Genomic DNA, 14,372 nt, shown 5'->3' with positions numbered 1-14,372 from the left:
ATCGTATAATTTACACTTTAGATATGAAGATCAGTTAATGTATCTCGTATATCGCGTATATCGCGTATAACGTATATCGCGATCAGCGATATTGTATTCATTTTCATTTTCTATCAACTCCTTTCGCAAAGGAATCAACGAACATTTTGCTATCCGCTACAACACGCAACATATTCGTAGGGCGATATCAATATTGATTTCTTTTTTTATACAAACAATTTGCTTTTTTTTCTAATGACTTTCTATCACGAAAGGGAAACATTACTTGCAGCGCCTAAAGCTAATAGTACAAGATTGCAGGATAATGCTTCCATTGCCAAATGCTAACATAAAGAAGCTTTAGCTTGATATCATACTTATCATGTAACTCATTTCGGCTAAACGAGGACATTACTTATCTCATAAGAAGATTTGCTTCAGCCATTTTACTGAATGGTAATACATCATTTCTTAATCTAAAATAGATTTTCGCTGAAATAAAGACTCGATATTTTATACGAAAAATTAGTTTATGAATAAAATTAAAAAATTGTACATAATTCTCTGTTAAAAGCCTGAACTATTGATTCATTATTTAGGTTTTGTAACTTTATATTATAATTTTTCGTATAAAATTATCTCTTCACAATATTAAAAAGTGTTTTTTCCTATTTCTGTCAGATTTGTAGGCAGATTAACAATTCAATACATTTAAAAAATAGAAACAAATATTAAATGTTTGCACTTCAATATCTAGATATACTGTATTAATTAAAAATATTTGATTATTAATTTTATTGTTATAGATTTTTTCTCTTTAAAAACTAAAAATTTGGCATGAATTAAAAAATAAATTACATAGTTTACGTTTACGTACTTCTATGAATGGACAATATTCTTTCACGTTACAAAATTATATAAATAGAAAAGAATTAAAAAATAATAGGAAATGGAGAAAGTATAAGAATAGAATATTTTTTTTTTGCGCAATCTCTTGAATCTTAATAAATGCCAGTCAAAAATGAATGCGCTATAAAGAATTCGAAAAGTTGTCGAGGGATCTACAAAGATAAAATCCGTGATTGCGACAATTTATATCAAACCCGTTTGTGAGCAAACGCAAATAAAAATTGAATTCTAACGGGCGAAACTTTATGCGTTCGCGTGACTTACACAGTGATTTTATACAAGTCGATAAAGTTTTGCCACAAATGGAAAGCGACGATTAATCGCGACAATTTCCCGTGTCGCGCAATAATTGCTGCGATTTAGCTCTAAGAACGCTTTATCGGACAAACGGAGTAATTTAAGGAAGCTGTAATTTATTGCGGTGACGCAATTCACAGATTTTTATTTCGTAATCCGTCTCCCTTTTGTGGTCTCTCGCGATCGATAAGGGTATCGAGTGCGTTGAACGTACAACAAACGCAAGCGCGAGATTGAAAATGCGACAATTCGATTATTGCGCGTATGTCGCGCGCTTCTGAAATTAGAAATGGATACCTCTTTTTTTCATATACTTGTTTGTGGGACATTTATATTTTGAATGTTAATAACGCGTCGAGATCTGATTTTGCTTTGTTGTGATTTTGAAATAGTTTATTATTGTCCGGCAAGAGTTTTTAATCGAAATGTACATTAAATGTACATTTTTAGACACAAAATGATTTTGAAAGAGTGAAAAAAACCCCAAAAAAAGGGATGTAAACGAGCGATATTTTCCATGATTGCATTTTTTAACGTTATTAAAGCCGTGAATAAAAAAGTTCAAAAATTAAGATAACTTTATAAGATATTTGTTAAATATAACATTTTGACATTTAAATATAAAAATAAATTGCAATATACTTTGAAGTATATATTTCATCAAATTTCTAGAAAATACATATTAGCAAATAACAAAAAGCATATTAAAAATGTATGTAATTGATTTGTTTATTCTGCAGTTTATAAAGTTACTGGTACAGGTAATAATTAATAATAAACGGCATTGTTATTATAGTATCGTGTCGCGATGTAATTGGAAAATTAATATTTTAATTATAATAAGGTCTCTCGTAAAAAGTTTTTTCTTATAAAAAATTTTTTCTCATAAAAAGAGGCATAAATAGCGTTTCAAAGTGAAATACTTTTGTTTTCTTTTAAGGGTAAAATGTAAAATTGTGAATGTAATTTGCATTTAACTTAAACGAAAGAAAGAAGTTGCATCGAGAAAATTTGTTAAATATTCGACTACATAAATGTGAATTGCAAAACAAAACTGTCTTTTGGGCACTATAAATTCTATATCTCATACTGCATTGTTAATTATGTTAATCACTATGCTCGTTTTCGAATAATTTCATCATAAAGTCGTCGTTCTGGTCTGTGTGTGTGTGTGTGTGTGTGTATGTATGTGTGTGTGTGTGTGTGTGTGTGTGTGTGTACGTGTGTGTGTGTGGGGGGGGGGGGGGGGGGAGGGGATGCGCGCGCGCGCACGTGTGTGTGCAAACGAGGAAAAACAGTATGTCAATTTTTACATTAATCCATATGTAATTAGAACGAGTATTTAATTGTACTTTTTGAGCTCTTAATCGTTTATCTTGATTTGCATGAAAATCTAATTTATTATTTATATTTATCATTTTGTATCTATATTTACCAGCTTGTAATAAATATGCAACATTTATAAATAATATTTAATGGTAAAATTTGTTTTAAAATTAAAGATATAGAAGAAAGCCCCCTATTATGAGGTAGGCACCTAATATGAAATATCGGCGTTTCTGCTAAATTAATAAACGCTGTTCTATCATGAATTTATTGGATTCAAAACTATTTTAGCAGAAAATTCATTATTAAATCATGCCTATAGTCATTGTAAAACAAAATTTTAGAATTTGGATGTCTTCAAGTTTCATTGAGATGAGCATTTAAACCTTGTTTATTATTTAATAAATAAATATTTGGCAATAAATTCTTCATGTAATGATAGAGTAAGGTCATACTAATAGAAAAATACGGGATATGTTGAATTGTTTAATTACAGAAATTAGATTTGAAGATCGTAAAACCATAAGAAATCATAATATAAGATATCTCGGGTATTTCTAATATGAAATAACTCATGCTCCTATGTTATAGTGAAAATCGTTACTAAAGTTAAATGTTTATAATAATTATAAATATAATAGTTATAAATGTTATTGTACAATAAAAAGTATTGTATAATAAAAAAGACAATCGGAAAGAATGTCGAGTGCGATGCTTGATTTCAACTACATATCTGAAAACGAGTTCTGGATATAATCTATCGCATACTCATTTTTCGCGCACTCTGGCTGTTTGTTTGTATTTTAGAAATATTAAATAAAGTTTTTTAATTGCAATATTGATATATTTTGCATTTTATTATCGATTTTTCGGGGCATCTCGTATTAGGAATACAATTTTTTGACTTTGCGATTTGTTCACTTTTTGCATTTCTTTAATTAAGCATTTACTCAAAGTCGATATCTCATAATAGGGGCCTTTTTTCTATGTATATAAACATCGCTTTTGTATAAAATCCATTAAAAATTATTTTGAGAAAATAACGTTTTACAATAATTGAAACATATTTTTTACAAAGAAATAAAAACATATTATAAACAAAAAAGCCGAGATAAAAAATGGAAAACGTGTTTTCAATATTATGTAAATATTAAAATTAAAAAAAAATATCTTATAGAAAAAAGAAATTAGCATGAATAAAAACATGGGAATAACGTGTAAACTTTCTGATATCTTTGAAGATAACACTGAGTGAAAGCCTAAAAAGCGTTATTAGAAAAAAAAGAAATCTTTTAAATTTCAACAAAATAGCTAACTATTAAATGCCACCACATTTTACCTAACTAATTTACATTAGGAAATTTAACCTGTTTAAACATTTCGCTACTGTGCTAAATTTGTGAAGAAGCATGACGCCTTTGGTTAACTGTTTACGACGTAGTTAAGTTAGTTAATTCTCTGTTTCCTATGCAAAATTGTGCATTGCAACTTGCGCGATGCATCGTAATGATCTTTGTTTGCAAATTTTACGCAATTTAAACTGAGTTTAATAGGCGCACTTCTTATGTTTCAATTAGGCTGTTAAAAATTTATTTGACATAGCACACATGATAATTTTAATTCTTTTATTACTGTGAATCTTTTATTACTGTGATTATAATGTAAAATCTAATAAATTGAATATTGTTAGCGTATATAACAATATAATTATTACCAATATAAGCATTTCTAAAATAATTAATCAGGATGTACAATAAATGAAAATATAAACTGATTATTTTCAGCATAAATGAATATTAAAGCGCAAAACAGAATTAACAGAAAAAAATTGAAAATAATATATAGAAACTTCTCAATTAATATTTTTTTATATCATGAATATAATATCCGGATTAAGCGATAATTTATATTTCATAATAATTTTATGTAAATTTGAAAACAATGGAGTTCCAATAAGGAATCTTGTTGCAGGAGAATGATGTACAATTTTTTAATTTTTGCGTGCTTTGTTATAAAAATTTATAATGAGTCTTTAAATAAGAAATTGTTTGTTGAATAATTATCACTTATGAATAATTATCATTCACGTAATAAACTTAAAACTATTTACTATTATCATTACGGGAAAATTGATAATTTTTTAAATAAACATATCTAAAATATGGAGATACAACATGGCACTATAAAATTATTAATGACGGATTCTAACAGAGTTTGTATAATCTATTTTGCATACCTATCACAATATTTATTTTAAATATAATTGTGCGTATCATCAATTCGCGACGGCAGTCGGACTGTAATGTAACTAACAATAAGTAACATGCAGAATTGAAAAGAAACGTGTTGAAAAAATATAACGATTCGCCAAACTTAAACAAATATTTGTTACACATCTGGTATGTCGTTTGTCCTGAATGGCGAAGCCAGCGCTCGAAGACGCCTCGGGCGTTGTAAAGTTCGCAACGACGATGCAATTAAGACCGGTGGCAGTAGCGAGCAAATAAATTTCATCTCTCTTTACTTGTCGTCAGATGGAGAATCGCGGAGGAAATATCCTCTTTCTATTCTTGTGGACTTGCAATACACGTGTCTAAAAGGAAACTAATCAGCGAGCTTTTTATACCGGATAGCAAAAGGTCCGTCGATTTCTTCGACGCTAGACTTGAGTGACCTGGGTCACCGTGTGATTGGTCCCGGTATGTCCATTATTCTCCATCGGTTGATGCGGCACTGCCATCCACCTGCCGATTAATCGCCATCGCTTGCAGAACAATTGATTGAAAGTTGTGCGGAATTGTCGACTCATGGCGCAATACAGGATGAAGTTGATAGCCGAGTTTATAAGTGTCAGAATGTCTATCACGTCACCTGTCGAGGAAAGAAACAAACTTGATTAGTAGAAGTTCAAAATTGCAGAGAATGATTTAGCTGCGGGAACTTTTCCATCAACTCTTTGAACTCTTGAATAAATTTTTGAGAAGTTTGCTTCTGGAATTTGGTACGTAAGTTACTTGTTGATAAAGAAGGGAAAAATTTTAAAAGAATCTTTAGCGATCTGGAAATCAAGATGATTCTAATGATCTGCTGTTTACCGAATAACTAACTATTTTAAGGTTCAGATTATAGCTTTAGATTATAGAGTCGCGAATTAATGTAAATCAGAGAGTTAATGAATATTCTTGAGATATTCTTTTTAAATTTTTTTAGAAAATATCTATATAAGGAAGACCGGAGTCTGTTGTTGTACGGGATTGATTGTCTAAATGCTTATAACTTAATTAATACATGACAGAAAAATCTTTTTTTTTGTATTAAATGTAAATCGCGATATTCCTATTTATAGAGAATGACATGTCTCAGAAAATTTTTGTTATAATTAATTATTTTGACAAAGTTTGTGAATATAATCTCTTTTATTAAAAGAGATTATTTAGTTATGTGGAGTAGATTGAAAGGAGTTAAATGTCAGTCAATTTTAATATCTTTAGATCGACATATCTTAGAAAGACATATTTACAAATATATTATATTTGATATAGCTGTATATGTAGCTTTATTTGTTATATAGAAATTACAGTACAAAAACAAACAATATATTTTATGATTAAAATAACTATTTTATTTTTATTAATACTATAATTACTATTATTTTCCAGAATATAGAATTGATATTAAAATAATAAAAATTGTATTTGTTATATGTGTTCTCCATAACAAATATGCTACTGTCAATCTTAGAACATATGATATTCAATCTAGATCAATCACAAAATAAATTCTCACGTTTTTATAGCTTCATTTAAAATTAAATAACTTATTTGTACGATGATGAATTCAAGAATAATTAATTTTTTTTAATACTTAAAAATATATTTTAACATATATAATATTTCAAAAAGCATCCAATTAAAAAAAAATCATTAATAAAAAACTGAGACAACAGTTCCAATATCCCTTACTAAATAATCGAAAGTGGCTTAGATTAAAGTACGAATCCTTTGGGAATTTCTTTTCTTTTATCCAATGTCTATACGCATTGAATTTCGAACGGCTCAAAGATGTGAATGTCGAAGTTTCTCTGACTTTATTGAAACCTTTCTATATCAATTTTGTACATAAAGGTTTGCAGTATTTTTTTTTCCTTATGTATTTTAATACTTTCTTATTCTTTTTTGCTTTTTGTTATTCTCTCTTATTTTCTTTTAATTTTAATAGGATCTCTGCCCTCTCTTTTTTCTTGGAATAATTCAGGCACATGGCGCGAGCGTGAAACAATTAGAAGTTAGCTTTTTATTTATACGGATAACAGAATATGAACTTTTCGCGGAATGAGAGATCATGACATATAGAAATATCGTAAATAAAACGATGTATTTTATAACACTTCATATATGAGAAAACATGCACTTCAGTAAATACATTCTCGATACGCTTCCGAGATTGAATGGAAGTCTCCACATGCCATTTCGAATTCTTTCGCTGGAAGAACGATGAAATACATAAATTTCAAACACATCGCATAGTTCTGTTAAATAACAGTATTATTATAAATTGTTAAGTATTTCATAATACTTTATTGATTACAACATTTTAATCAAGTGTTTTTTTTTTACTGTAAAATTTTAACATTATACTTCAATTTGTATAATCTGTGTTTATTATAATACATAACATTTTATTGCGAACATTTTATTACATTTAAAAAAATGCCATAAGATAACATTGTCCATAACACTTGTTAAATCTTGATTTCTGAGTCCCGAATCCCGGTGATTTTAACGGATTGACTTAAAATATGATTTACTTTTTTATTAAATATGTATGCTGTCGCTTTTAAATATCAGCGTTTAATTAACTTAACATCATTACTTGACAATGTACAAAAGAAATAATATTGATTTTGAAATAGATTATACCTTTATATTATGACAAAGTTTCTTTCTCTGATTATTGATAATATCTAATCGGATTTTAGCTAGAAATAATATGCTTTTTATAAAAGCATTTGTGCATTTCATATGTAATCTATTTATTTTTTTACTAGATAATTAATATGTATTGTACGTACTCAAGCTTTTGCATTTTAACTAGTGTGCAAATACATATATATTAAATTTATCTTAATAAAGAATGAACATTTAATACTTTGAGCGGATAATTCAATTTTACTGTTATTTTTAAAATTAATAAATTTTTAATAGCAATAATAATCTTTTATTTGTTAATTATAAAATATATTATGGAGTTAGATATATATTGAACACTTTATTATTTTTATATTTATCCTTTAATTCTTATGTGTGTTTTTTTATTATTATAAGATTTAGGAAATCAATTACTTTATCTATTTTTAAATTTTGCACATAGAAAATATCTTTTATTTTTATTTTTATAGTAATCTAATATTAAAAGAAAAAATATATACATTATTCTAGAGTTGAAAAAAAATTATGTGAAAAATTTTTCTTTTGTTGCATCATGTGCATTACGTTTTATGTTTATAAAATAAATCAGCTTTGTCCTGTGTGTTTGTCCTTGTCAAATCAATAGTACTATAGATGTGCAATCTAATTTTTGCAACGATGCTGAAGTCGCTTGTGTACCATGTAAAGCCGTTTGATCTTTGTGTACGATACACAATAGTCGTTCTACATAACGGTACTCGAAAAATCGAACATTTGTTTCAATAAGCGAAAAAATCTATTCGCGTCACGACTTCCGTCGTGTTGCGCGATAAGAATGCGAATACGTTGCTATTCGATCTCTTTTGGTGCTCTACGGACTGACGATGATGTTTGCGTAAATTGCCCTTCCGTCGTGGTTAACCCAAGTGTATTTCAACGTGCGACCGCAAGCTGCAAACAGTTCCAGCGAATTGTGCGCTGTTTCCTTCGGATCCACGTTTTACGCGACGTTTAACGCATCGTTTTGCAATTGTCGGAGGAAATAATAGGGAACTTTTGCGACCGTACTTTGGATAGTATGGACGTCAAAGTATCATGTTTGATATTACGCTATTTGAGATTACGCGAAATTTTACGTGAAGATATATTTTATATATCTTAAAAATGTAATAGTAAATGTTACATGCAAATATACATATATAATTTTTTAATACAATTTCAAATATATATCTAATTCTATTAAAAAATTATGTTTGTATAATTCTATAATGATAGATTTTTTTATTAAATTGGATTTGAATCATTAAATACAATAATATATATATATAATCATTAAATACAATAATGATAAAAATAATATAATATATAAAATAATATTTTTAAGATTATAAAAATGATGATAAGAGTAGTTATTTTTCTCTCTTTTCTTTTACATTACATTTAATTTCGTGATTACGATCTGCCACAATTTAACTGTATTTGCTATTCCACATTATACATACGATTCGACGCAACATCAGTGTTATTTTACAAAAAGCCCTTATTATTGCAGTATAATAAGAACCACAGGGGAATACAAATAATGGAAGCAAGTTTAATGCACCTCAAGTAAGACCTCACTTGTAATACTTGTATTCTTTGTCATTGTCCTGACCGTTCCATTTTGGTGTTGCGTGATAAGTACGGTGCATCTCAGTATCGAACGTTAAATAAATACCCTGGAGGATTCTCATGGCAAGAGTAACATCGCCGTTGTTTTCAGAAGTGTGAAAATAGAAGAAAATAGAACGACGTGATATTCTCGTTGAGTACTACCAATATAGATATATATTTGCTAAATCTCAAGATAGTCTTTTATACCATAATAGCCAAGTGTTTCTAAATCTTTTATCGTATTTTGATGATATTTAAACCATAAACATAAAATGGCTTTTAAACATGATGAAAGTAAGATAAGAATTTCTTTATTTAGTATTTATTTTTATTATTTATTTTGTAATAAAAAAGATAGTAGAAACACGTGAGATTTATCACATTTGTGTAAAAACAAACATTTACTTTTATGGATCATGTCCGCTCGTTTAAGCTGAATATTTTGCGTGCATTTTAACAATATCAGCGTAAATCATAGAGGTAAATCATAGAGATTATAATCATGTAGATTACAATACATTCTGATACAATATATTCTAAAAAATAATTATGATGAAAGATTATAAGTGAATATTTGAAATAAATAATTGCACAAAAGCTGTTATTTTTAAATTAGAGATTAATTTAATTATAGACCATGTTTTTATTTTATGATTATCAATAAAAATGTGTTTTATAATTTAATTTGGAAAACATATTTTTATTCTATGCTTTTGTTCTATGTTAGGATAGATGTTATTATAGATGTCTCATTTTTATAAATCATTTGCTTTATTATTTTTCAGAATTCCATCTTTCAATTGAAATTCATCAGAAAAGAACGAATTAATAAAAGTGATCTAATAATGAATTGTTAAACAGCAGCAGAATTGTATAATTAACTTATTCTGTAACATCTTAATGAGATCGTACGACATTTTCCAGAGCATAACGTTGTGTAGCTTTCATCGAGTTTGTCGTATCATTTCAAATGATAAAGGAAAATTTTAATAATCAGTTGAAATAAAAAAACGGTAACGATTCTATATTTATGTAATTAAATATAGCTTTGGAATAAGCTCTTAATGGAATTGTGTGCCATTTCCGGAGAAATTACCATGGCGTTCCATGACGTGTTCTTCATCTTCATCAAGTTCTGACGTTCTTACAATTTCATACGATTGTTCTTGTTCCTGTAGAGAGAAAGACAATGAGCATGAGTCTTCTCTCCCTTCAATGGGATTTGTGAGACGCTCAGCAAGCGCGTTTCGGATCCTCAATCAGTGTAGTAGAATCGCAAGAACAAAGACTGCGAACAGAATCTTTAGCAATAGTTCTGTACGCGATCTTCCTCGCGTTAAATCTATCAGGGCACTTTTCTTGTAATCAGAAAAAGATTCTCTTCTGATTTCGATCAACTAAACTGGAAAGATAAATTGCTTATTCTCTCCTTCATTCTATCGTTTTGTTTGTACATCTGGTTGCTTTAGATCCAATTCCAATGTTTCAATAACTGTGCAAATGCGAAATGTAAAGTCCAACACGTTTATGCCTCATTATAGTTGGATTCGCAAAGTCGTCTGTTAGACATTGCTATACTATGCATTCGCACATTTCGCTTTGAATTTTCTGCCTTTTCACAGGCATAATCTTCAAGGCAATATAAATGTGCGAAAAATGTAAATTTCAGTAGCGGAGCTTTTTCTACTACTGAATCTTTTTCTACTAGTCTTGTGAATATATTCATGAATTTTCAATGTCAAATATTAATTTCTTAATTCATAGTTTAATAATTATAAAAAATGTATCTATATATCTACGAATAATTTAAATGATTTAGAGAAAATAAATTATGAAAAGACATATATTAAGATATCTAAATCAGTATCTGTGAAGAGTTTAAATGTACATCACGTATTAATTAGAAAAAAAAAGACCATCGCAATAAATGATTTTTTTAAAAGTTCAACTTGCTTCGGAAACGTCGTATTTAATTTTAAACAAAGACAGATGATGAATCCCGAGATATCAGAGATATCCGAACGACATTTCCGATTGCAGTCATTGTCAAATCTCTTTTAGAATATGATTTTATAAGATATACAAAATATTATAAAATATATATGTTATAGGCGATTCATATTTTGTTAAGCGCTCAATAAATTTCTTCTTTTCAGTAAGAAAAGAATTTTTTGTTTAAAATTTGAACTTTAAAAAAATGTCGATCATCTATCATCATCTATCATCTATCAGCTTAATTTTTATATACGTTACAATAATATTTCGATAGTTAAACGTCAAATTAAATACTTTAAAGTCTTTTGAAATTGAGCGTGGTTGAAAAAGTTAGAATGTGATTTTTATGATATAGTTATTATTAATGAGAATAATATTTAATATTCAACATGTTTCATTAAAGTTTTACAATGTTTATATGAGGTTGATGAGAAATAGTTTAGATAATAGTTGGTATAAATTGTAATTGTGAATGTACAAAGTGGAAAGTTTATATTATTTTGTGCATATGAATGTGGAATTTTCAGAACTATTCCTTTTGTCAACATATGCTTTGACAATTTGTAATTTTTTTCTTTTTTCCTGAAGAAAATATCAAAAATTTGATTAAAAATAATTAGATTCAAATTGAAGTCGTGTTGAAAGCGAATTATACATGGATTAGACTAATAGATAATATTATATATACAATATATATGCGTGTGTGTGTGTGTGTGTGTGTGTGTGTGTGCGTGTGTGTGTGTGTATATACATATATTTTTTAGAATTAGTTTTAAATGAATTTTGTAAAATTTTGATTCAATGTATTAAGATACTCAAAATGAAGAAAATATAATAAGAGTAGAATTAGCATTTTATATTTTTAATAGACACGCAAATTTTTATGAACAGTATTTTAATGCTTGAGTGTATGTATTACTATTTATGTAATTATGAACTTGAAAAATAATTTATTGTCTTTACTTTTAAGCAAATATGATAATAAAACAAGAATTGCGTTTTTATAATTTTAATTGCCGGAGTGATTCAAATATCTATTGAAAATTAATATGCTCTCAGCAGTATAGGCCTTGAGTATAAAATTTTTATACAGTAATATCAATTTTAGTTAATTACTTTTTTAAAGGTATTTGTTTTTAATTAAAAATATTTGTTTTTAATTTTGTGTTTAAAATTTGTTTTACATGTTATTGTATATGTATGCATATATAGAGTTATATATGTACATATCATGACACTTGTATATATATATGTACATATCATGACACTTGTAATATTTGCAATAGAAAGGTATTAACAATTTTGGAATAAAATTTTACACGTAGTTTCTGAAGGATTAGTTAAATATCCAGCTAAAATAGCTATACATCACTATATATATTTATACGTAATTATATCATAAATTCTATAAGTTATGATATATTTTTTTCTGATTTTTTTTGATTTTTGATGATGTTTTTGGCCTTAATAATTATTAAACATTTTCATCATTTTCCATTATGAAACGTTTTTGTAATATATAGCTTAACTTTTGGTTAAACAGAAATAACGTATATGTAAAGCCAGTAGGCTCCATTTTCGCAACATTCATGTAATCCGATTACATTTATTTATTTTTAAAATAAATAAAAATGCATAAAATAAATATGCTGTATAAGAGATTGTTTAAAATTACTTTTTTAGGTGAAAACAACACATCAGCTATTTGTAATCGTTATATCAAAATTTGATGCACTATTTTATTAAATGTTTTATTAAATATTGTCAAAATTTTTTTTGTAAATTCAAATGTACTTTCCTGAAAAAAAATCTAATTTAATTTTGACAACCTTCAGTGTGGCAACTATCGCGAGAAGTGTAGAAAAAGTTACTTATTAATGAATCTGAATAGATTAAATGAAAATAGAGAGCTAGTTGAAAATAGAAGTTTGGCGATAAAAAATTTACTAGCTTTTCATATTTTCTACAAGACAATCTATCTTTAAGTGATTACATTATGATGTGATTTAGTATTCTCATATAAAACATTGTATATAATAAAGTTAAGGTTATTCTTTTATAGTTGTCGTTTCTTTTCGACGACAGTAACATCAATCTTTTATTTATCTGGTCTTCGAAAGTTTCGAAGTCTTGTATAGAATTTAGTAAGACATCTATTACATACACAACGTACATATTACTTTGATTAATCTTACATTGCTTACTGTCCACAAAACTACAAGAACGAATTCGCGGAATCATACACTTCTTGAACGAAGTTCTCTTAATTAACTTCTGCTGCGAACAGTTAATTGAGATTGTATATTGCACAACAGCGAATGTATCTCAAAATTATTTCACGAATTAAATGAATGGAAGATTCGTGTTTGTATCGTTACATTGAATACAATTTTGTAACATTGATGAATCAGCATTGACTTAGTTTATAATCGATAGCAAAACATTTGCCAACTCTGTTGCACAATTATTTTTATATTTGCATTAAATATGTCGTTACAGATGTAAGTAAGTAGATGGCTATTGCACCTCGCATAGTTATCTTAAAAATTTTGCTCTGGAAAAAAAAAATAAACAGTAGTGCCGAGAAGTCTTAAAGTTATTTACGTTTCTCTTTTAAGAATATAAATAATGTAAATATCTATATATATTATTAAAAAATGTGTAAACTACATTAATAAATATAAAGATAAAATTTGTAAGAAAGTTAACAATGACAAATGCTATACAAACGTATTTGTTTGGAGTTCTAAGTGTTCTACTCACTTAAAAGTTAACAATAATGAAATTATCTAATATATTTGAAAATAATATATTTGACTAATTCTATAATGATTTTATTATATATTATAAATTATTTTATATTTTCTATTAAGATTAAGTATATATTAAGTATATATTAAGATTAAGTATAATATGGTAAAATATTAGGAGAGCGAGGGAGAGAGAGGGGGAAGGGAGAGAGAGAGAGAGAGAGAGAGAGAGATGGGGGAGGAGGAGGACATATGCAAAATGAATTAAATTACGCATTATAGACGTATCGACAATTATGTCGATGTTGGATTCACAAGTTGATTTGAAGTCGATTGATCTTTAAGACCGTTTGATTTGATATCTACTAGATTTTCTATTGAGTTTCAAAAGAAGATCGACATTTTTATCGATGCGTTGATAAAATGTCGATCTTCTTGTAGCGTTGATAAAATGTTCTTCGAAGATCAATAGAAAATGTCGATATTAAATCTAACGGTTCAAAAATTGATATCAATTTGGTTTCGATTTATGAGGGTGATTCTAAATATATATGAT

At 27.6% G+C, this 14,372-nt stretch overlaps 1 protein-coding gene across 1 annotated transcript in view; it reads right to left on the bottom strand.

The window, feature by feature from the left end:
* Nucleotides 1-5,170: 5,170 nt before the first annotated feature.
* LOC108689812 (sex peptide receptor-like) overlaps nucleotides 5,171-14,372 on the bottom strand; it is a 15,696-nt gene continuing 6,494 nt past the window's right edge. Inside the window, exon 2 of the mRNA XM_018196752.1 lies at nucleotides 5,171-5,382. Coding sequence (XP_018052241.1) covers nucleotides 5,171-5,382 — 212 coding nt within the window. The remainder of the gene's footprint in view (nucleotides 5,383-14,372) is intronic.

This window comes from Atta colombica, unplaced genomic scaffold (genome assembly GCF_001594045.1).
Source record: "Atta colombica isolate Treedump-2 unplaced genomic scaffold, Acol1.0 scaffold277, whole genome shotgun sequence".
Lineage (NCBI taxonomy): Eukaryota > Metazoa > Arthropoda > Insecta > Hymenoptera > Formicidae > Atta > Atta colombica.
The sequence above is the reverse complement of the archived record's forward strand: the minus strand, read 5'-3'. Positions and strand labels throughout refer to the sequence as shown.